At 39.8% G+C, this 24,651-nt stretch overlaps 1 protein-coding gene across 3 annotated transcripts in view; it reads right to left on the minus strand.

The window, feature by feature from the left end:
* The window catches only part of LOC131067848 (protein GFS12), a 241,869-nt gene that overhangs the window by 80,647 nt on the left and 136,571 nt on the right, over positions 1 to 24,651 (minus strand). For all 3 annotated transcript variants that reach the window (XR_009111877.2, XM_058003020.2, XM_058003019.2), the window contains exons 11-12: positions 15,998 to 16,109; positions 15,237 to 15,740 (exon numbers count right to left, since the gene is read on the minus strand). Coding sequence is in view for 2 of the 3 variants with exons in the window: in XM_058003020.2 (XP_057859003.2) it covers positions 15,237 to 15,740; positions 15,998 to 16,109 (616 nt within the window). In the remaining variant the exon portion in view is untranslated. The remainder of the gene's footprint in view (positions 1 to 15,236; positions 15,741 to 15,997; positions 16,110 to 24,651) is intronic.

Consider the following 24,651-nt stretch of genomic DNA (forward strand, 5'->3'; position numbering starts at 1 on the left):
CTTCAACCATCCTCAATCTATTGATGGATTCTCTTTTTACCTTCTTGAATACAACCCATAGCCTAGAAGGTGGAGAAAAGTTCTAGGATTTGGTAGACCAATTTTGGGACCTAACACATAAAGAATAATAACATGGACAAGGTATGTTGGAATAAGATAATACAAAGGTGGAATGGCTTTTATAAAGCCAATCATTCCTAGGAATGAGCCACCCCTGTTTCTACCGAGCTTTTTCCACTTCATTTGCCCACTCAGCTATGAAGAAATTATGCCAAACAGTTTGCTTGACTGATTTGATTGAGGTTTTCAATGTTTGTATGCAAAAACTGATCTTTCTTAGTGCAAGTTTTGGTATTAACCAAATTAAATGAACATTCATCCAAACAAATATAAATGACAAGACAAATCTGCAATAAGACTAATTTTCTGCTATGAATTCAGAGTTATTGAAATATTATTTCAGGCCACTGAAATACATAAGATAGTAATCAACCCTGACTTTAGATTGCAAATACGCTGCTGTGTTTGAATTCCAGTACTCAGAAAGCTCCAAACATCAAATTCACTTCAAGTATATAAATAAAAAATAGTACTATTATATTTAGATATTCTGATCAACAATAAAGACATACATAACATGCAGACCTCATAAGCCAATCTGTAGTCCCTTACTTCTGTCCAAGGAGATTAGAAAGTCAACCTCATAGAGCACTGATTTTTATTTGCAGACAGGGTGACGTGGCACTGGGAAGAGATACTAGTGAAGTCCCAAAAAACATAGTAAAAACTTGCTGATCCTACCCAACTCACAGCAGGCTAAATCCTCAAATTTCTATTTTCTTCCCCTTGAAAATTCATAACAGCTGGCAGCTACTTTGTTAGTGGAATGGCCCCAAAAAACACAAATAAAGATCCTCAGCAACAAAGTTACGAAACTCTTTAAACACCAAATTATATGCCATGTTTCCCAAATCTCTTTATATAGCAGCCTAAAGATGGTCTGACAGCAGAATTCAGGTACCAGGTAATATTATTTAATTTGTTTTGTCATCTTGTAAATAACGTCTTTATTCTCCCATTAACTCCACGTCACCCTAGACTGACCCGCTCTTGTCTTGTCGCTCCCTCCACTTTCCAAATTCATATGAGAACAATTCTCTTGCAGATGCCACGGTTTTCTCCCTTTGTTTTGTCTTATGTGCTGGCACCTAAGTTGCAGGGTTTGCTGGGTTCAGGGCCTGGTACTGGTCCGGTTACTTTTGGGTTCGGGTCTTGGTCCAGTTCGCCTTTAGGTTCGCCCAGGGTTTGTACCCGGGCAAGTTGGTTCGTCCAAGGCAAACCCGGGGCGAACCTGGACGCCTGGGTGCCCAAATTTCCATTTTTTTTGCAAAAATTTATAAAATTTACAGCAATGAGTTTAGACTTGCAGATTTGTGTGATTGTTTTGCAAGTTATCATGCAAGTTTAAGACTTTAAATTATTAAGAACAACAACAGACAATTGATGGATTTATTCAATTTTTTTCAAAGTTACCCCAAGTTTCCGGGACGGGGACGGCAAGGGACGGCGGGACGCGTTTCCGGGACGGCAAATTTTTTTGCCAAATTTGGGGACGGCGGGGGACGGCAAAGGGGACGGCTATATAAAATATAGAAAAAATTTAAAATATATAGGAAAATTTCAAAATTCTAAATGTTCATATGAAAACATGGATAAAGCATGCATACATACATTATATTCATATGAAAACAATAAAACATGGATATAGCATGTGTATGATACTATGAAAAGTTAAAAACATTTTAGAATGCAAATTCTGAACATACAACATTGTTAATACTCAATAGACAATATGCAATTATGCATTCATAAATCAGAATTTCAATGCATTCACATTGTCAATATGCATATCAATAGACTCAGAGGTTAAATTTTCCCTACTTCTATCGACGTAGTTTCCCCCATATTTTTCAACGGGGGTTTGGGGGCAGCACCCCCAAGGTGGGGTCAAGGGGCATCGGTGAGGCCAAAAAAAACTTATTCTTTAATAAAGGCGTTGGGTGTTATTTTTCTATTGACTCGCCGAGTTTGGCGATTTTCTAATCTCTGTGTCAAAATGCCCAAAGGCTACACTGCTTCCATATAGTTTCATTGTCAAAATTATGAATTAAATTAATAAATTTAAAATTTAATTAATGTTATCTTTTAATTTTTTTTATTTTAATAACAATTTGAATTAATAAGGGGCCTATATTAGAAAATTTAAATAAAAAATTGAAAATACAACTCTTTTAATTTTTTTAATATTTTTTAAGGGCCTTAGAATGGGGGACACCTGGCCGTCCCCAGGATGGATTGGGGACATCCCAGCCGTCCCCGGGATGTACAGACGTCCCCCAGAGCTAGGGCAGACGTCCCCTCAAAAAACAAGGCAATTTGGGGACGGGGGGAAATGTCCCCTGGCCGTCCCCAAGTCCCCAAAACGTCCCCGGGACAGGGACTAGGGTTTTCAGGTCAGGGACGCGTCCCCGGGTAACTCTGATTTTTTTATGTCTCAAGCAAGATAAAACAGAGAAGCAAACAATTGAGTTCTGACCTCTTACTTGTTAACCTTATACAATGTACTAGAGCAATGCTCAATCACAACAGAAAAATACCCATGCATCAACTCATTCTAATTTACAATCCTCGGCTTATGAAAAGCAGTAAAAATATTCAGTTTCCTGAGCTCACTTTCTTGACTTCTCACTCTTCTTCTTCTTCTTCATCTTCAATGGCATTACTTGTTTCCATAAAAAACTTTTGCTGTTATTCTTGACTGCTATTGCATTTATTCTTGACTTGCAATTAGTCTTTCATCTTCTTAGTGCTATTCTTGACTGCTATTGCAAGAAGAAGAATCCATTAGATGATTTAAACTTAGTATGAAGTTCCAATTGTTGCAAGTTAAATTTTGAAACAATGATACTTGAACTTGATATTATCGTTTTAATATTTTGATGTTGAACTTGAAGTATATGATGCTATGATGGTATGACTATGAACTATGATCATGATGCTATGAATCATAGTTTAAAAACTCGTGGACTCGCCACGGACGCGTGAGTCCGTGGGAGCCACGAGTCGACTCACCAAGGACTCGCGAGGCGAGTCCTAGCGAGTCCATTTGAAAGACTCGTGAGTCTTTTGCAAGGACTCGCGCAAGTCTTTTACACGGACTCGCGAGTCTTTCAGATGGACTCGCACGACCCAGAAATACCATCAGGCAAGCTTTAAAATGAGTTTTTTTTCGTTTTTTTTGCCTTCATTTGGCGTAACTCCCCCCCTTTTTGACTTTTTTGGGGGTTAAGGGGTAACCCTAATTGGACGTGGGCCAATAGAAAAATAACACCCGATGCCTTTATAAAATAATAAAAGTATGTTTGGCCTCGTGGGGCGCTGTCCCTCGACCCCGCCCTATATCGCGACAGGGAGCGCGCAAGGGGCGTTGCCCCTTGACCCCAACTTGGGGGTGCTGCCCCCAAACCCCCGTCAAAAAATATAGGGGGAAATTGTGCTGATGGAAGTAGGGAAAATTTAACCTCTGAGTCTGATTACACTCCATATAACAACATAATTAGCATTGAAGAAATCTTGGTATTATACATTTTAGAGTTGAAAGTTTGAAACTATTAGTATGAATGATGAAATTTCAAATATTGCACGTTTGTTGATCATATGACATGTGTAATGTTTCAATTATAGCTCTTATGTTCTCTAAATGCATTAATTTCTTTATTTTTTTTGTAAAACTACGGTTTTTTTTTGGTCGAGTCTTTCGCGAGTCTTTCACGAGTCCAAGTTCGAGTCCAAATTTTTGTTTTGTCGAGTTTGTGGCGAGTTCGGGTTTTTGAACTTTGCTATGAATACAAGTTTATGGTGTTTATGTTGTTTATATGATATTATGTTATATGTATATGTATGTATGTGCTTTTGTACTAAAGAACCCAAACGAACCTGTTGTGACGATTTCACACATCGCCCCATTGCAAATGGGGACCCCCTACTTTTTAGGCCCACTCGATCTTTTGTTTTGGTTTTTGGGGTCTTTTCGCAGAAGTCTTTCTAGTCTCTCTGCTTTGCAAGTGTTTGGGGCTTAAATTGATCAAGTCTGCTTTTCGTTTGAGTGAATTTGATTAAGTCCAGGGCTTGTTTTGGTTGTTTCAAGGTTTTTGTCTTTAGTCCTAGATTTTAGGGGTTTCTATTAGGTTTTTGGAAAAACTAAATGCATAACTGGAATCAGGACCCTTCGAGGAACCTCCCAGTAAAATTTGAGCGAAAACGGAGCAACTTTCTATTTTTAGAAAGTTCCTATTTTTTAGGGATTTTACTAAGTCCCAGAATGTCTTCATTTTGCCAAAAATCAAACTTACTATTTTTAGTAAGTGCTTTCCTGACCTATTTTGTCCAAACCCTAACATTTTGAAACACTTACTATTTGGGAAAATCTATTTTTGATAGGTTCTTTATAGGAAAACACTGAATATTGAACATTCTTGAAGATCATTTCTAAATCCGGAAGAGTCAGAAGGCAGACAAGTTGGATCAAAAAAAATGGTTTAAGTATGGAACTCCTATTCTAGAAGAGGAAAGCACGCAAAATCATCCAAGTCTGGAAATTCACATCAATCCACCAATGTCATCTTGATCTGAAAATGGCCTGAAATTTCACTAAGTCTGAAAATTTGAAAGATCTTCCAAAATCCAGAATTTGCCTTATGATTCCTAGGGACCTGAAACCACTCTCAAACATCCTGCCAGCATATATGAAATATAACTTAAAGTATAAGTCTTTCGTTTCTTATACTTAAATGTTATATTTCATATGCATATATATATATATGTCCTGAATTGGTAGAAAACATCAAATTCCTCCACCTAAGAGAAATGTCGCCCAAGCAATCAGGAGGGCGCTAAAATGACATATTCATGGAGAAAGGATAAAAATCAAAGATTCCTCCTTCATGGCCAAAATCTGCCCAAGCATTCAAGAGGGCGCCAAATTTGAAGTGTCATGGAAGGAAGGAAAAATAGTGAATTCCTCCTCACCATCAAAAATCCGCCCAACACTCAAGGAGGGCGCTAAAGAGGGGTAGTGAAGGAAAATCCTCTAAATCATGAATTCCTCCCCTATGAAGAATTTCCACCAGAAGACAAGGAAGGGCACCAAAAAGAGATGTGCATGGAGAGATGGAAAAAAGAGTGAATTCCATGCCAAAGGTGAAATAGCACCCTAGATTGGAGGAAGGCGCTAAACTCAAGATGCCTTGGAAATGGAGAAAATGTTGAAGTTCCTTGGCAACTAACAAATAGCACCCATGCTTTGAATGGGGTGCCAAATCCCTCCTGCCTTGGAAAGATGTGAAATGGTGAATTCCTCCCTCATAAAGAAATTGCACCCATGCCAGGTGAATGGCACCAAACAAGGGTATCCATAGAAAGCATTAAAAAAGTAAAAAAATCCTTGCCTTCAGGAAAATTGCGCCTAGCAGTGAAGGAGGGCACCAGAATGAAGTGTTCAAGGAAAGTTTGAAAAAGGGTAAGTTCCATGCCCTGTGAAGAAATCCACCTAGGCAAGGATAAGGGTGCCAAAGCAAGAAGTCATGGAAGATAGTAAAATGTATGAATTCCTTGGACAACTCAAAAATCTGCCCAAGGAGGTCATAGGGCGCCAGATTCAAGGGATAATGGATAATTCAAACAAAGTATGAATTCCTCCTTCAATGTGAAATTCCGCCCATGTATATGAAAGGGCGCCAAAATGCCTAGGCTTTGGAAAATGTGTAAAGGATGAATTCCTTCATCAAGCCAGTTCAACGCCCAAGTTCAAAGACAGGAAAGGAAGGTTTAAATGATGATGAAATTTCTACTCCAAGATGATTTCACGCTCAAAAGATACCGGAAGACTCCCATGGCCAAGGATGAAATGATGAATTCCATGCTCAAGCATGAAAACTAAGGAAATTTGTCTAAGACACAAAAATTTCTAGGGCAAGGAAGGAATCAGGGATGAACTAAATTAAAAATTCCCCCCCGAGAAAAATTTTGAAAAATCCATTCTCGGGCATCAAATCACATCCAAATTTCCATTTTTTTATCGATTTGGATTCGTAAGAGAATTCTCTCCCTCCTGGACTTCAAACCCTAATTTGTGGAAAATTACTAAAAAATAGGAGATGGTGAAAATTGATGGAAAGCCTTCTCCAAGCAAGGAAAGTTAAAGAGACTTCAAGAAAATTCTTTTTGAATCGAATTTTCCCTCTCCAATAATTCTAGATGTGTAGGAGCGGATATACAACGACAGGGTCCACTTGCATGGTGAGGATCTATAGAACGTATGGCCATAGGGTGGCGCATTCATTATCGGAATATTTGACCAAATGGCGACCCAGTCATTGCATGTTGAATTTATGGTAGATTCCTTTTGCATGCAGCCGCCGCATGTGGAAATGGAGAATTTATGACATAATGGGGTGATTTTTGCATGGATGAATATTCAACATATGTTGGACGAATTTGAAAGAGGTGGTACATTTAATGCGCAATGGATGCTATTTTGGGTACTTTTGAATTAATTGTACAACGGCATGATGGGTTATTAATTGTTGATTCCCACCTTGTTGCATCATGTGTGGGGAATCTTTTAGGGAGAAACCCTAATTAGGGTTTTGCATGTAGGCAGGGCTTGAAGCCTATATAAAGGGGTGACCCCCTCATTTGTAACAAGAGGGGAGACTTTGTATGAAATTGTTGCGATAAGTTTTTGAGGAAATAATGGTGAAACATTGTTCTCTAATGGTGTCCACTTAAGTTATTTTTTCAAAACTTGCATGGTTTCACCTTCCTCACTTAGAGTAGAATTTTATTTTCTCAATTGTTAGATAAAGTGCTTTGATTTCAATGGAGAATGTAATGGTGTTTGATGAACTTCCATGGTTCATACTTTTTGCATCTTGCCGATTGTAAGTTGCAGTGTAAAGTTAGCCTGAGCCACCAAAATTGTGCAAAGTTCGATTGTGAATAGTCGTTTGGATTGCGCCGTGTTGGGTATTCAAATGCACCTTCTCAATATGAAAATCCTTCATCATCCTCAGAAGATTGCACCGGTTCTTGCGGAGTTGTAGTTAAACTTAGCGAAGCAGAGCTTGGTTTATTTGGAATTTGTCCACCAAAGCATTAACTGTTGATATCATTGCCCTTAGGAATAGATTTAGATCCTTCTAAACCCTTTCCCCTTTAAATTCCTGTTCATTCCAGTTGAGTTCGTTCAAAGCAGAAGAATCACCAAATTGCTATATCTGATGATGGAGTTCCATGCCACGTCAAGGAAGTGAAAGAATGATTCAAACCTAAGTCCCCTTAGATTACCAGCAATCACATCCGCCAACTGAGTCACGTTCGTTGCATGAAGGAACCTTGGAGTTAGCCGTTTGAACTTTTCACAATCTTAGCATACGGTTAAAATTTTATCGAGAGAGCGAAGTGACCATTGGTAACTTTATTCTGTGTTAGGCGCTGTCATAAAAAACACATCAACAAAACCCAAACCCCATTTCAAAATTTTGCCGTACCGGCGAACCGGTTCTTCGAACCTGAACCAGCAACTTAGTTCAACAAGATTGACTTCTTCAACAAAATACTCACCAAACTAATGAATCAATATCTTTGCCACTTTCAATATGAGATATTATTTATTGAAATAAGCGATCAGCAAAGGAGAAATAAGCACACATATAGACAACTCAAACCACTATTAATCCGAACTGCAAATGTGATAAAAAGAACCAATGCACCATGAACGAGGGTTTCCGTCCCCACCCAACCTTAAGCACTCTGTCAATCCCTGAGTGGAATCACTCCAAGAAGCACGAGGGTTTCCATCCTCAGCTCTAGACCTTTGCGATTTCCATCCCGCCGGTTAAGTTTGCTCTCAAGCACAAACTTGAGAAATCTCTGCAGAGAAAAAATAACAAGCTCTCAATCTTCAATGTCTCACAAATGAACTCCAACCTCTTTATATAACCTTTTTCGGGAACTTTTTGGAAAGAATTAATTAAAATCACATTATAAAATAATTTATCCTTATTGCTCCAAAAAAGTGACTTAATTAAAATATTAAATATTTTAGCACTAAGTCACTTTATAAATAATTAATTAAAGTTGGCATTTAAAATATTTTTTGTCTGACGGCTTAAAATTAATCATTTAATATGATTAATTAATTAATTATTTTCACCCGAAAATGAGAACATTACATTCCTGCAAACCATCAACCACCCAAGCAGGACTGATTTTTTTGAATTGACGATAAAGAACCAATAAAAACTCAGACACTACAGTCGCAGAGCAGGAGGAAATCCCAGTCGAGAGAAACAGAGACAATGTCTCAGAGCTAAGTTACATCACAGTGGGAAGAGAACAAAGAATATCTTTTCTATTGCTAATAAGAGTGGTTAAATTCACTATCATAACTCTGTAAATGTCACTTATGCTCAGCATAAACTAGACACCTAGAAGCTTCATACCAACTATGACCTGTTGCAGGCCTGAACAATGCCTACCACTGTAACAGAGTTGTCAAAACATTAAAGTTCCACTGGAAAAGATGTATTGCCCTATCAAAATGGTGCATCCCCGTCGCCACCCTGTTGCAAGCCCTAAACATGATTCATCACAACCATCAAGAAGCATTTTTACTGCCAAAGGTGTATAGATCTTCTTGAGACATAACTGTCAAAAAGAGCAAAACTGAGAAAGCAGTCCCGGTAAAGCTCTCAATGCAAGTGTCTCCGTCATTCCATTCTAAAGGTGGTTCAGTGGTGGAAATATCTCCATTTGCCCTCACAATCTCTGGTATGAAGTCATCATCAACTACGCTGCATGAGACTGCCACTGGATAAGACAACTATCCCAGTCAACTGCCTTTTCTCTTTGGACAACTTGGGTCTCCTCCTGCCTCTTGTTCCCTTGCATGGTACTTTGGCTTGTATCATGGATGGCTACATTGGGTGTTGGAGCTTGAGCTGATGTTGAAGGTGAGGCAGCCTCCATGGCTCTCTTCTTTGACCTTGCATACAGCAGCATGGACTCACCACCCGTTTGGTTCAAACCACGGAATTTTGCCTCTTGCCAATTGATAAAGGTAGAGTCGCCTTGCAAGTGAGTCTGAGTGCCAACACTAGGCTGATTTGGGTCATATTGCTAGCCAGAAGTGGTCGGCTCATCTTGCACTACTAAAGTTTGGACAAACCCTCCATTTTGGCATGCACTTTGGTTGTGTGGCTGATTGCATGGTTGACACCAATCCTGCTCTTGGGCGAGGTTATTTTGCATTGGAACTATCGCCTTTGAGTTGCTTCCGGATGTGGGGTTCACACTATTCAACGGCCTGGCATTGCTCCATTGGTTTTGCCCTTGAAGGGGTTGCCTATTTTGCTGATAATTCTAACCTTGTGCTTGGTAAGGTCTTCTACACTGAGTTTGCTGCCTTTTTAGTGCCACTAATTCATTGCCAAAGTTTTGCAGTAGAGCCTTGACCTCATGGAGCACATTGGAGGATGTGGAGGGTGTGGATGATTGTCCTGCGGGAGCCATGGGGATAGGAGACAAGGTGGCTTGTTGAGTAGGAGCTTCTAGGAAGAGAGGCATTGGAGGCCTTGGAGCTATCTTCCCAGCCTGAATCAAAAAAATTTCTGCTCTTATGGCTATGTCATATGCACCCAGTAGAGAGGCTCCGCCCATCGATTGTACCATGACAGCTATATCGTTGTTGAGAGCTCTAAGATAATACAAGGCATGATTTGGAGATGGCTTGACTAGAGCAAGAATTCTATTCCATGTCTTATGGAATCTGAAATTGAAATCTCCCATGAACTCGTGGGGTGCCCTCTTGATCGTAGTCAACTACTCCACAAGTGATAGCTGGTCACTTTTGTCTTCGAAATGGTTGCACAACCTTTCCCCCAATTCGTCCCAATTGTGAATGGAGCTAGACAGCAACCCTCTATACCACTGCAAAGCTTTGCCTTTCAAAGATGTGGCTAAGAATCTAACAGCAACATTATCCTGAGTGATATTATGGACGGAGCAGATGTTTGCAATGTCTTGAATATGCTCAATGGGGGTAGTAGTTGTTTCACCAGTGAAGTATGGTATACTCTTCAACGCAGCCACTGGTATGTCACTCCATTGAGTCAAAATAAGGGGATTCCCTCCATTGAAGGTAACAAAAACCTGATTTCTTGCCATGTGAAACAATGGTCTATTGATATGAGTGGTGGGAGCCCTTGATAGTAATGTTCTTGTCAATGGAGGAGTAGAACGAGACCTGGAAGATGGAGTGTTTACAACCTTGACACCCCTGACTGGCGACAATGAAGGTCTACCTCTCTGCCTTCTAGGGCCTGCAAATGGCAACTCTATGAATTGAAAACTACCTCTAGAAGATGCCCTTGTATGAATTCTGGGCATAAATATATTGGAAATCAATTAATTACGGTTAAAATGTCTTGAACCAAGTTGGGGACATTACAGTGATGCACCAAGAAGAGATTGTTCATCTCCCCACCGAGATGACACAAAGAATTAACTGAAACATCCAGGAGATGCACAAACTTCAGTTGCATGAGTGACTCCAATGCATGTATGGAGGTTAGAATTTGTTGAGTGTCAAGAGGGGAGAAGGATTCCCACAAGTCACACTCAGAAAACAAGTTAACACAACATATATGGAGAGAAAAGCCACAAGACATACACCTGTAGTGAAGGTAAGAAAACATACACAGCATGCATAGGTTGAAAGAAGGCAAGAATGGTGATTTTTAATTAATTATAAGGCCAATGGCCAAACTTACAGTTGCATAAATGCAAGATAAATACAAGAGAAGTGGGAGAGCATGGAATAGCTCAAGCCAGCAAGGAGAGAACCCTTTACAATGAGGCTTAACAGCCTTTATATAGAAAAAATGGTTGTAAGGGTGATCATGACCCCTGCATGTCAGTCTGGAAGTGTAGGGAAGTGCATGCACTTGACTTGTACATGCAAGCAACCTAACCATACCCACAAAGGGCAATCCTGAGAAGGTAGATTGACTAACATTCCAAAGTCAGACATGACATAAGTCACCAAACATGGCCTCGTACCTCCTTGTTGGAAATCCTGCCAAAAACATTTAATGCACCCTTGTGGCTTCACAAAAGAAAGTGCACAAGTCACCAAAATTGTCGGAGCATTAAAAGCCTTGAGTGTCGATCACACCATCCGGAAGTGTTGCCAGTCGGAAGGAAGTTCGGACTCCCGAAGTGGGGAGACAAGGGAAGAACCTCGGAACCTCGGGGTTCCGGAGTTCCGGGATAGGAGAGGAAGAGAAGGAAAGGAACTTCGGAACCTCGAGGTTCCAGAGTTCCAAAGGAACTAGAGAGAAGGCAAAGGGGGAAGGAACTTCCGAACCTCGGGGTTCCGGGGTTCCGAAGAGAAGAAGAGTAAGCGAGCAAGAGAACTTTGGAACCTCGAGGTTCCGGAGTTTCGGAAGAAAAGAAGGAAGAAGGGACAAGAGGGAACTTCGGAACCTCAGGATTCCAGAGTTCTGAGGAAGGCAAAGGAAAGGAACTTCGGAACCTCGGGGTTCCGAAGTTCCGGGAAAGGGGAGCAGAAAAGAAAGAACTCCGGAACCTCGGGGTTCCGGAGTTCCGAAGAGGGAAGAAAAAGGTCAAGGAACTTCGGAACCTTGGGGTTCCGGAGTTTCAAAGAGGAAGAAAAAGGACAAGGAACTTCAGAACCTTGGGGTTCCAGAGTTTCAGAGGGGAAGAGAAAAAGAGGGCCTAGGAACTTCCGACAAGGCAACACTTCAAACCATGATTCTACTGCTTTTATCCTTGATTAACTAGGGCAGGGCTGGTCCATGGAACATATCTCTAATCGATTCTCACTGATGAACCAAGGGTGTCATAAAATGACAACAGTACCCTAGCCTAGGAAGGTAGTGGGTAGAAGGGCACCATTGTACTTCGATGCAGATAGCATCACCATTGTGAGAATACTCTCAAGATGCCAGGACAGTAGAGACATGTCAGGCATGGCTTATATTCCATACTTATGAGTTGAATGTACAGTTGGCAGTTCTTATGCCAAATATTTTCCTATCCTAGGGATTTAGTTGAATCGATACAAATCTTGCAGTAATAAATAAGAAGAAATAAACAGTAACTTTTAAGACTACTAAAGCCATTAACAAATGAATGTTAAATATAGGTTTGGTCTTAGTTCCTGTATGAGTTCAGTTGAACCCATTTGACATAGTGTTAATTTGTGCTTGCAATGTTAAACCTTGGCTAAGGTGATGTTGCTTAATGCATACAACCGTCTAATCATTAGTACCAGATACACCTCTAGCAGGAGCGTCATACTAGTTGGGGGTCACCCATAGAGTATGGCCAACTAGCATGTGTAGGTCCTAAACACCAAGTCTTAGATGGCATTAAGTTCCACTTCCTGTTACCTCCCTATGAAGGGTCGAGCCAATCTAGTTGGATATGGCACGGGGGACTAGTAAGTTTGCGGTCCCTAATGATACTTTCCCTCCTCACTGGTATCTTGATAAAGTTAGGAAGTTCAGAATGTTAGCATCAGATGAAATGTACTTTCTAAACCCTCTCTCTTTGTTTAAAGCAATGTTTAGTTATTTTCTTATCTTACGTTTATGTTTGGTTTAGATCAATGTAATTGCTTTCAGATATTGTTATCTCAAAAAAAAAAAAAAAAAACTCTCTTCCTTTATATGTTAAGTTGCAATGTTCATGTTAATGGCTATATTCGTTTCAGCATCTTTCATTTATGTTCAAATGCTTATTTCATTTTAGCATGTTACATTATCCATATAGGAGATTTAGGATTTCTAGAGGAAGGTGTGGCATGACTCAGATCTGACCGCAAATTTGGATTAGTGGCAACAAATAGCAATCCGTGTTTTGGTTCACTGAAAAAATTGTTTGTTTCATTCAAATGTCCCATGAAACTGTTCCCCAGCCTAGTCACCTAAGGGCTAGTGAGGAGTCATATTCGCGACCAGCGCTATGGCAAACAAAGGGAAGTAGGCACTCACTTGGAGCATATTGATTAGGCAGCTTCGTGTGGCAACACTGCTGCCAATGTGACTGTTTGTTTGGCCATGTGGCTCCAAATTTGGTTATATATACAGCTTTTTTCTACTTTATCAACCTATCGGCTATATACATACTCCTCACGTATTTTACTGATGCATCAAGAGCTCAACTCCTATCATGATCAATGAAACACATAATTCCAATTCTCGTATGGCTAATCCTGTTAAACAACTGTACACATATTCATCAAAGATCACATACCATAGCATAAAGACCATAACCAAAAACACTTACATAAGCATTGGAAGACATGATAATAGTAGTACATTTCAAGAAAACAAAGCCATATATGCTAGTCCTACTTGCTTGTAGATAAAACAAGCAAGCTTATTGTTCCAACCCCAAACACAAAATACATTGAAAGATGAATCAAAGACCAACACCAAATTGAGAATCACTTTTTATACCAGTCTCTAGGGCCTGGTCTTATGCAGAATTAATTCCCAATGAATGCAACAAGCAAACAGTTGTTCGTAAATGGATAGATGGCATAAAAATTCAAACTTCATGGTCACCAAGTTCCAATATCCATATTAATATGGAAAGGAAAACAATCTGAGACTCTAAAATCCAAGAAAAAATTGGTAATGTCTGGCTAATAAATTAATTGTGTAAATATATTATGACAAACAAGTGTAAAATTTTAACTGTTGGGCTGAGCAAAGCAGGTCATCTGGGATATATCTTTGCAGAAAAATTAGAAAAGAAATAAAAATTAGAACATGTCTAGATCAGATCAAGCTAATTCATTACATCTGAAAAATTCAGGTCTGAAAAGATCTGAGCCAGATCAGAGAGAGTTTGGTGACTAAAAGCTCAGCATCTCAAGGACCATAGGGTGAGAGCATGAGTTTATCTTGATCCCGAATAAAAGTTCCAGAGAAAATATCATTAAACAAGAAATGTTGATCATGAAAACCCAATCATGGAAATTGTTGGGTTTTTACTTTTTAACATGCACCTTAAGATTAAATGTCATTTGGTCAGACAGAATATTAATCAGGTCTAACACAACTAATACTAATTTCTTGTCTGTGATGTTGTGGCTACTTAGGCATCCAATACATGTGCTTAGAAAAGATGATCTATGCGTGAAAGAGACAGTGACACTAGCGAGATAGATGATAGTACATCTTGATTTCCTGGCCTGCTTAATCACTTGATTTCCAATTTATCATGTTCCATGCAGAAAAAAAATCCTCCTGCAAAATGATTGCTCTTCGTAACAAATGTCTGAAGACTCTGAACTTCAATGAAATAATTTCTTTCATAATAGCATTTAGAATATATGCTCCCAAAATTCAAAAAACAGCAGCAAAGGGATAAAATTATATTAATGTCCATGAAAGATCAATATAGGTCAATGAAAACCAAAACGACAACTTAAAATAGTTAGTAAGAGTGTTAAAAGTAATTCCAAATTTCCAACAAACAAATTGCAAAAATAGAATATCTAAAATTAAACCTATGCAATAGCATAAATAAATGATAGATATTCCTAATCAAAATGAGCCACTAATAGCGCCAAGGAAGGGGAGCCAAAGGATGAACAAGAATCTAGTCTGCACAAGCTAGTATCAGAAAAAGAACCAGCATCAAAGGTTCAGTTTATGAATCTAAAGACCTTTTAAAATGACAAGGTTCTCACACTAAAGAAGCAGAACGAAGTGGAAGTTATAAAATAATAATAACAATGGTCAGAAACACTACAAAGGTAATTGTAGCTGTACTGAAAATATGAAATATGCTATAGTAAACAATCACTAAACAGTAAACCATGACAAAACAAAAAGAAAAGTAAAAATGAAAATAAACAAGAACCAACAACCATAAAATGAGCAAGTTTACTATTTCAATGCAGGTTACAAAACAACGACCAAAAACTTTCCAATGTTAATTTTGCAGGCATCCTGAGCTAGGTTTAAATTCTATTATAACAGACTTCAACAAAATAATAATAGTGAGATTTGGCTAACATGTCACTAATGTTCACTCATTTCCAACGGATTAAACTTCTTTAACTTTGTATCACTAACCTCCTCGTGGCCTGTATAACCTATCATGCAATCCATTGTTGATAACTGCCATTTGTATACTATACCCCTCACTCTTGGTCCAGTTCCTGCCGAGAAGACTGTACATTCATCATCTTCAACAGCCACAGCCCTCAAAACTCCAGGGTGTGCACGCACAGAATGAAGAACTGATGCTTTTAATCTCCATGGGTGCTCATCCTTCATGCCACCAAGTCTTCCTAGAAACTCTGGTCCTTCCCAGGTGTCAACAGCAGTAGGTAACCAAGACCAAGGTTCATATTTGCCACAAGACACTGCCACTTCATTATGAGCACTTTCTCGGTCATCTGGTGTCTGTCTGGTTATTGAAGACTTGCTTATTTTGCTTGCCTGAGACTGCGGTATTGACCAGCCTACACCATTGAGTAGCAAGCTGGCTGGATTGAAAGCAGTTTGTGGGCTCTTGTCAGTATTTATCCCATGAGTGATATCTCCAAGCTGAGACATCTCACCTACACATTTCCACTGCAGTTCAAGAGATTAGGAAGATGAATAAATTCTAAGGATAGGAGAAGAGTATCTAAGCATAACATGACATTAAACTGATTAAGAAATTAAGAACTCCTAGGTACAAATATCTATTCATCAGTATCATACAGGAATCCAGACTAGTAATTACTGTCATATTGTGCAAAAGCTTCTTCCTGATCCTGCAGTACAAACAAGAGTGGGACTGCTATAGATACAACCTATTTCATATGTAGCAACTAATTCATACATACCTTCCACTTGTATCGCCGAAATAGAACTTGCTCCAGAAGCAGCCATGTAGTAAAACACTGACGAAGCTTCTCAATTCCAAGAAGCAATGCAAGGGAAGGATATAGTAAAAATCTGTATCATAAAAAGAATTTAATCAATCTTCCATGAACATTTCAAGATGCTTTATTAAAACAGTATTTACAACTTGAAAACGCTATAGATGATTTTTGTTTACTCGGGTAAGGTTATGTTACTTATCATACAGAGTAAACGAGAATGTAACTTACAAAACATAGAGTATCAATTACAATACAATTTGCAGAAAGATAGACCATTTATTCCATTCAACTTGATATACAATGTGTACATGACAATGCCAATTGGTCCTTGACACATAAAGTGAGCACCTATATAGTAGTCCTCAATTAGTTAAGATTACCAACTGTCAGAACTGACAAGTAACAAACCACTTGTCAAGGACTAATAACACAATTACTTCACATGGTTTTGCTTACCAAATAGCCTACTAACTTTTACCACATTTTCTACTCTCAGCTGACTAATATTTATTTATTAACAAACTCGGCATGCTCGGCCTGTTGGAGTGCACTCTCCCTGGCCACGCTAGCTTCCTCAAAAAAAGTTGTCACCAGCCTCAATTTGTAAAAGACATCCGTGAAACATGCCTCTATGCTGTGAACTGCACTCAGCACTTGGCCATGCCTTCTAGCTATAGTGGGTCTCGCCAGATGGCATGCTGCCATCATGGCAGGTGTCTCCACATTCAGCCAACCATGAGATGTGAAACATCGAAAAAACTCTCCCTCGCACCCCACTTGCATGAACGCAAGAATCTTCTCAGCCTCCCACTAAGGGAGCGAAACCAATGTCCATTTGACAAGGCAACTCTGCAACCTCATGTGTGACCAAAGCTATGTCTTCCAATTCCACAAGTATCACTACACAATATCAAGTATGTCATGTGGTTCTAATCTAGTGATATCAATATGCTAAATCCTCTCCCCCCGAAGTGTTGGCCTTTTTCGGTTGAGAAGTAACAGTATCCCTTCTAACCTCCTCTTGGGACTCCTCTGGTTGATTAGCCATGACCTCAATCATTGGATCTATTGTCAAACTACCTCTTTTGCTTGTACAACTAGCTCTACTTCCCCTACTTCATGTGCTAGGGTTCCAAGTTCTCGTGCACGAGATCTAGCGGTGGCAGTGGAGCGGTTGGTGATACTCCAAACCTGCTCAACCAATTATCAACCCTCGTTGCCTCAAGTCTCTCCTAAATATTTTGTGGTGCCACTTCAACTACGACGGCCAAGGGTGCTGCCATTGGAACTACCTCAATGGCTACAACGGACAAGGGTGTTGCAACTAGGATTGCCTCAGCCAATGAAGAAACTTGTACTAGCAAGAGTGTGGCAGTAACTAGTGAGACTATCTTGGCTAAAGGCAAGATACACACTATGGCAGTCTCTACTACAAACGGTCGTACTGAAACTGAGTAGGCCTTAGCAAAATCATCCTCAAAACTGGAATTAATGATAAGGCAATGGCCTCATGCTCACCACTCTCTTCTCGTCAACTCCTTTTTCCTTGGTGATAGTGTTGGTGGCTAAATGACCTCCTCACTAGCTGCCTGGACCCCTAAGTTAGCCCAATAGAATATGCTCGGCCATGATGGATCCAACTGGCTGACTAGTTGTAACCTCCACATCTATCCAAGGGTACCTATGTGTGGATGGCATCGATTAGTAACTCAATAGCATGTTGGGTCATATAGAAGGCCTTATGCCTTAAGCTCAGAAACTCATGCATTCTCTAAGATAACCCTCTCGCCCAATTGTATACTTTGCCTGCATTGAGTTACATCATGAAGTCTATCATCTAGAACATAACATCGGACGCTTGGCTAGCTCCCATTAATCTGCACTTCAAGAGGTCAGGTAAACATTTCCACTTGGTTGTAGCAAGAAAAACTTTCTTAGGTCCTTTGTTCCCTCCTAAACCCCAAATGCCATTAAGCTCCTCTTGTGTTCAAGTCTTTTCAGCACACTCATTTGATGAGCACCTCCTTGTGTTGGGAGTTAACCTTTGTAGGTTTCCCCACGAAGCTCCCCATGGAAGGTATGCCAAATACCCTCATAAAGCCCAAGGGCTTTTAAGAGATAATGACCTAACAACAATTTTAGTCGATGGTGGACTCTCGAGTCACCCTATTATATTGCACCACCATCATTCGCAGGTATGCCTTGAAATTCTTCGAATTAAAGAATGGAAGTTGGACCACTTTATCCACCTAGGCACGGCAGAGTGCAACCTTCACTGCATGGCCATCATTTATATTATGCTACTAGCCCCCAGCACTCACTCTCGATGAGGTTTTCCCAGGTGATGGAATCGGTTGTAACAATATCATCACCTTTCGACTTTCCTCCTATTGCAATGTGAGGCTAAAAAGGCCTCTCCTCCGTACTGCTAGTCGCCATCACTGGAATTTGTGCTCTCGAGAAAGCCTAATGAGACTTCCAATTGCCATCCGTAACAGCTTGGCTTCTCCTTTGTACGGCCTAGGTATGTATGGCCTTGCTTTATTACTCTAGTATGGATCTGCTTCTCTTCCTTTGTACCGCCCGATTCGTTCCTCCTTGTACAACTTAATTTCTTTCTTACCATACAACCTAGCACCCTCTGTCTATGGCTTGGTATTTTTCATGTACGACCTTTCTTCTCTAATGTTTGGCCTAGTAAAGTCTATATCATATGGCCTAATAAATTTTCCAACATATGACCTGGCTATTTCTTTATTGTATGGCCTTGTTATTTCCTTCCAATAAGGCCTTTGATCCTTCCACATGTACAACCCATGCAACTAGATGTCGTATGATTTTAATAATTTCCTAAGAAAATATTTTAATTTTTCTTTTGTTTGACACTATTATAATTCCGACCCTATTAAAAATTTCTTCTCCATGCACACTGATACATTGGCCCTTGTTGTGTTTATTAAATTTCAACTGTAATATTTTAAGAAAAATTCACTTTTGTAACACTTTGCCAACTTTTGTTCTTTTTAATTCTAATTTTCTCGGCCTTCGCACTTCATAAAAAAATTTGCCCTTGTCCCTTTTTTTATTTTCTTACCAATTTTAATCTTTTCATAATTTTTATTTTCCCTGTCTCCTTTATTTTATTCTTTTAATTTTTTCCACTATCTTCATCATTAATTTTTCTCTTTTCTACTCTTTTGTTGTTTGACGATCTAACCTTCACTTCCAAGGCAACAACAAATGTACAACAGCTTCTTATAGCAATCATCTTTACAACAAGTCCCACATATTCTATGTCAAAAAGTTTATCGAGAAGAGGATCGGGGCCCCGTACCTTTGTAACTCTCATCAATATATCATGCACCATACTATTGGTACCATGTAGCCTCTTCACCATTAATCTCTAGTGGCCCGCCGAATTTGGTATGACTCACCAAAGTGAATTTGATGTTGGTAGTGTCATAGGTTTTGTGTTATTCTTGACACAATATTTAGTCATGTCTTCGTTATGTCCATCCTGCTCACAAATGAACCAGTCATCCACCTTTATGATAGCTTTTAAACATGGTCCATTCTCTTCCCAATACTTGTCCAAATCAATCTCCTTTGGGTCAGCCTTAGGTTTCACCTCCTGTGCAGTTTGGTCCTCCTTCCTCTTCCTCTCGACTTCCTCATCTATCTCATACCCCAAGTATCCCTATGCTCACCTTCATATGGTGTAATTAGTCTCCAATACTCATACATGCATCTCCACATTGTTGATGTTCCAAAGAGAGCATTTATTAGATGTTTACGTATTCTCGGCACAAGAATGCCTTCAACCTGCTTCCTTAAAAATCTCTCTTCGCCCAATTTCTTGTCTCCTCCCTCAACCTAATCCTCTTCAAGCACGAACATTTTCTCTATTATTATTGTTTCTTCCTCCAATATCAAGTCCCTTCCTACTATCCAGTCTCCTTTGGTTCCATAGCCCAGCATATTGATCTCCACAATAGTTCCTCTTCTCTCCTTATATATTTTTAATTTTGATTCGTTGATAGAGTCATGAATTGGTGTTTCATCCAAAGTTACCAACTTAATTGCTCCATTCTAACTAACTCCAATGACTTTATAGGGTCTGATCCATCAATCTTTGAACTTCATGGGTTTAATCTCGTTACAAATGTTATACATCAAACTTAACTGCCCTAGCCAAAAGTTATTTTCTGGAGATGGTTTCCATGCCAGAACTTCCTCACCATTGCATGGTTTTGGTGGCCCACTATGCCATTACCCTCCTTTCGTCAACTTGTTTAGGGTGAAGAGTCATTCCCTCAAGCTCTCAATGTTGTAAGACAATTCTTGACAGCAATTCTCAAGCTAGGAACCAGGAACTCAGTGGGAACCACTGCTTCCTATCGGTACATCAACTAGAACAATGTGTGCCCCATCATCACATTGTATGTTGTATGATAGGCCCATAGTACAACTGGGAATCTTTCTTCCAAATCTTCCTCTTCGACATCACACGACTTGTAAATGACCAAAACCAACACCTTGTTCATTAACTCTGCTTGGCCATTTGCTCTCAAGTATTACAGACTAGACAAATTGTAAAAAAATTTGAATTTTGTTGTCACTAGTCGAATGACATGATCGATGAAGTGTACACCTCGGTCACTCCTAATTTGAATGGGGATGTGTTGACGTGTATTTTGTACACCATCATACACAGAATAAAATACCAATAGGCATCTTATCCTCTCTTGAGAAAATAGTCTCTAACTGCTGAAGATTCGCGTAAAGGATCAGTTAGGTAGACTCCAAGGTTCTTTTAGTAGGGTCTCTACGTGTGGACAAGCTTCCAGCGGTATGATGTGATTTGCTGTTTCCTCCAAGGGGCCTTACGTATTCCGAAAGTTCAAGATTTGCTAAACTAAGGAAACTATTCAAAAAATAACAAAAGGAGTAGGGTTTGAAAGAGGTCTAATCTAGTCTAACCCTATGAATGACTTAGTATGGACAAGACTTGGCAAGATTCAACCAACTTCAATTTTGCCATAAGATAACAACTCAATTGAAATTAGTGCGATCTTCTAAGGTAATAAAATGATATTCAATGCATCAAATATCATGGACACTACCACGAAGGTACATATCCAAGATACAATAATGATTGAAGGTTAAGGGACTCAAAGTATTCTCCAGTTGACCACGCAAGGCGTTCCTACAATCAGCAAGAAGCTAGTGGTTTGGATTACGAATCCTACCAAAGATCAAGTCTCACACAATGTCCTTCAAACTAACAAGCTACTTTGATTGAGCACAATTCAAGTAAATCAAACAACCATGAAGATAACTCAAGAAATTTGCAACAAAACACCATAACTTCAATATTTCATTGATTTCCAAATCATCATGTACAACAATTGCTTGAATTCCTCTCTTCAAAACTCAATCTTGCTACAAAATAAAATTGCTTCTAGCTCTAATCTCTTTTCTCTATTACATCAACTATTGATTATTACACTATTAACTATTGAAATGAAAAATGAGGGTATAAATAGCATCCTCAATTACAATGAAAGGTCCAGATTGAAAGTCGATCAACGGACAAGATCATGACACCTAAACCCTAATTAGGGTTTGTTACAAATGGCCTCCTTTTTACTGAACAATATTAAATGCATAGCCAAATATTAAATTTTGGCACAAAAACCTAGGAGACATAAACCAATGAGAAATAAGATGTCATGTCATCTGTAACAACCTTTCATCTAGAATCTTATTCCCTTTCCAATGTTCTTTTTTGGCATATGCAATGAATCTTGTCACGATTCCTTCGATTTCTGCAATTGGAATCTCGGGAAGATTCTTCATACTCTCTTCTAAGTGGATGACCTGATCGAATGCATCTAGAAGAGCTGCGTCCCATGAAGGTTCAAGTTCCTTCGTCCTTTCAATCAGGAGCATGGTGGCAAACATCTGATCATACTGCTCATCTGTAACATTAGCGTCCTTGCAAAAGATGACCTTGATTCTATCCTCTAGTTCCTGCATATCCACATCTGTCTCGACCTCGATCCTTCTGCCAAGAATGGTACGAAGTACCTAAAATACTCTGTCCTGGATCGGATTGATCACCTCCTCAACTTGGCCACATCTAGTACTGATGTCTTCAAAGAAAACACTCTTCATATGGAGTAAGGTTGACCAATGAAACAAACTGTGAGATTCTCCATCCAAGATCTTCTCCTGTGCTAAGACCTTCCTTGATGTGTGTCTAATAACTTTCAAGACAGGAATGATAACATCCTTGGTATGGGCGAATGCAGCTACTGTTATCATCAAATTGTGGATCATCTCAAGAACTTGGATAGCTTGATGAATAATCTTCATCATCCTTGTAACAAACTCTATGGCCACTGTATGAGATCTATCCATCCAATTACTTGTACGTTGGACCATGTTCCTGAATCTTTCTGCTTCATTGATTGATTGAAGCGGAAGTGCTTGCACTGGTGATCTAGCTGGATCCTAACGTCCCAAAGGTTCATTGATGTGACTGAAATATGTCCTCCATGCATCGACCTCTCTCTCAAGCTTTCTGTTCTTCTCCATTTCTTCTCTAAGCTTGTCTTTCAATGCCTCAAATGAATCGGTGGCATCATCTAAAGTCTGTTCTGCTGTAGAGGGTCCTAACTCAAAAGTCTGTATATCATATTCTTCTGCTAGGATCTCACCTTCATATTTGTCTGCTGCCGGTGTAGCTATCTGCAGTTTTCTGGATCCAGTCTCATCTCGAATCATCTTGGACATCTTGGTAGCCTTTCTCTTTTCTGTTACTTCATGTGAACGTCCAACAAGGCTCTCTAAATCAATTGCATTGTCCTCGTCCTCTACTACGATCACCTTGGTTAATCTTTCCTTCAACCAATCTGGGATAATCGATCTTGTTTCTTGAACTTGGATCTCTTTATGCATTATTTCTTCTTGTCTGGGAGGAGATGTCATTTCATTGTCCTCTTTGTCTTCATCTAACTCATAGTCTTGGAGAGATCCATCTGGTGACCCATGCTGTGCCTGTCCTTCCTCCTGCCTATCGTTCTGTACCATCGACTCCATGGATTCTTCCACTTGAATTGTTCTTTTCTCAGGTCTAGAAGAAGTACCAGATGATCGATCTCTGTTAGCCTCTTGTTTCTTCTTGGAAGATTCCCTCTTTCCAGGTCTCTCTTTCCTCTTCGAACCTCTTGAATGGAGATTGCCCTCACTGGCACATCGAAGGTTACCTTCACCTGAATTTCTAGGATTAGGATTGCCTTCACTCACACTAGCTCCACCTTCGGCAGGTTTCTCTTCCAAAGTGAAAGTCATAGCTATGCCTTGTTCTCTCAATTTCTGATGCTGAATGTCAACCCATCTGCGAGTACAAGACAAGACTGGTGCCATCAAAGTATCTAAATCCACGACCTCGGGCTCGTTCCAATCTAACCTTATTGTTTTGCTTTCTCGATCATAGGAAGACTGGATATGTCTGCCATTGTCCTGAGCTTGGTCGGCCACTCTGTAAATCCTGCATTTCCTGATGAAATCCAAAGGTAATCTAGAATGCATCTTTCGTTTCACTTCAAGATCATCTAAGAGATTCATCACAAAATCTTCAATCTGATACTCATGTCTAAACTTCCTGCTGACTGTCTCCTCTAAATGTCCACGTGGATCAAAGCTTTCTCTCAAAGCAAAAGATGAAAAAGAATACAAGGCTAACTCCCTCTCTGCGTCATCCATAGCTAAAGCATTAGGACATACCTCAACTGAATTACCCAAAATGATAGGTACTGGAACTCCATTCTGATGTCTGTGTCTGAATGCCTTCACATATGCTGCCAACTGTCTTGTTACTTCAAGTAACACAATTCTGTCTGTCAGATATCTCGGCAACATGTATGGAGGTAAAGGACATCCATGCACTCTAATATAAGTGAACTTCGGAAACTGAATGAACCAAGCACCGTACCTCTTTATGAATTCCTGGGCATCCTGAGATAATCTGTTGTGAATTCCACCTTGCAACGTCCTTGTGATGTTCATCGTGAAAGTATCATTAACCAACTTATAGTTGCTCCCTGGCGGATGATGCAAGTAGGCATAGGAATCACAAGCTCTGACCTCGCCGGGTCCTCTTCCAATCACTCCTCTGTGAGGTAGTCCTGCGTATTCAACACTCCTGATCAAGGCATAGATGACATATGAACTCATGTGGAAGGACTTAGTAGCCTTGAGTCTCCTCAACTGTACGTCTAAGCAATGGCTAATCATCCTAGCCCAATGTATCGTACCTTTTCCCTGAACGATCACCTGGATGAAGTAAAACATCCACTTCTCAAAATAGAAGGCATGAGGGGCTCCTGTAACTCGGTTGAGCATGGTAATCAAATCTCTGTACTCCTCCTGGAAATCAATCCTGTGCGGTGTGTTCGGGACCTTGCTCAGACGGGGACGGCTTTTGAGTAGCCAGTTCTTGTTGATAATGCTTAAACAAGCATCTGGATCATCTTCGTACGTTGATCTGGCTCCTATGCTCTTGTATATCATGTCCCTGTGCTCTGGAAGATGGAAAGCTTCACTTATAG

This window comes from Cryptomeria japonica, chromosome 8 (assembly GCF_030272615.1).
Source record: "Cryptomeria japonica chromosome 8, Sugi_1.0, whole genome shotgun sequence".
Classification (NCBI taxonomy): Eukaryota; Viridiplantae; Streptophyta; class Pinopsida; order Cupressales; family Cupressaceae; genus Cryptomeria; species Cryptomeria japonica.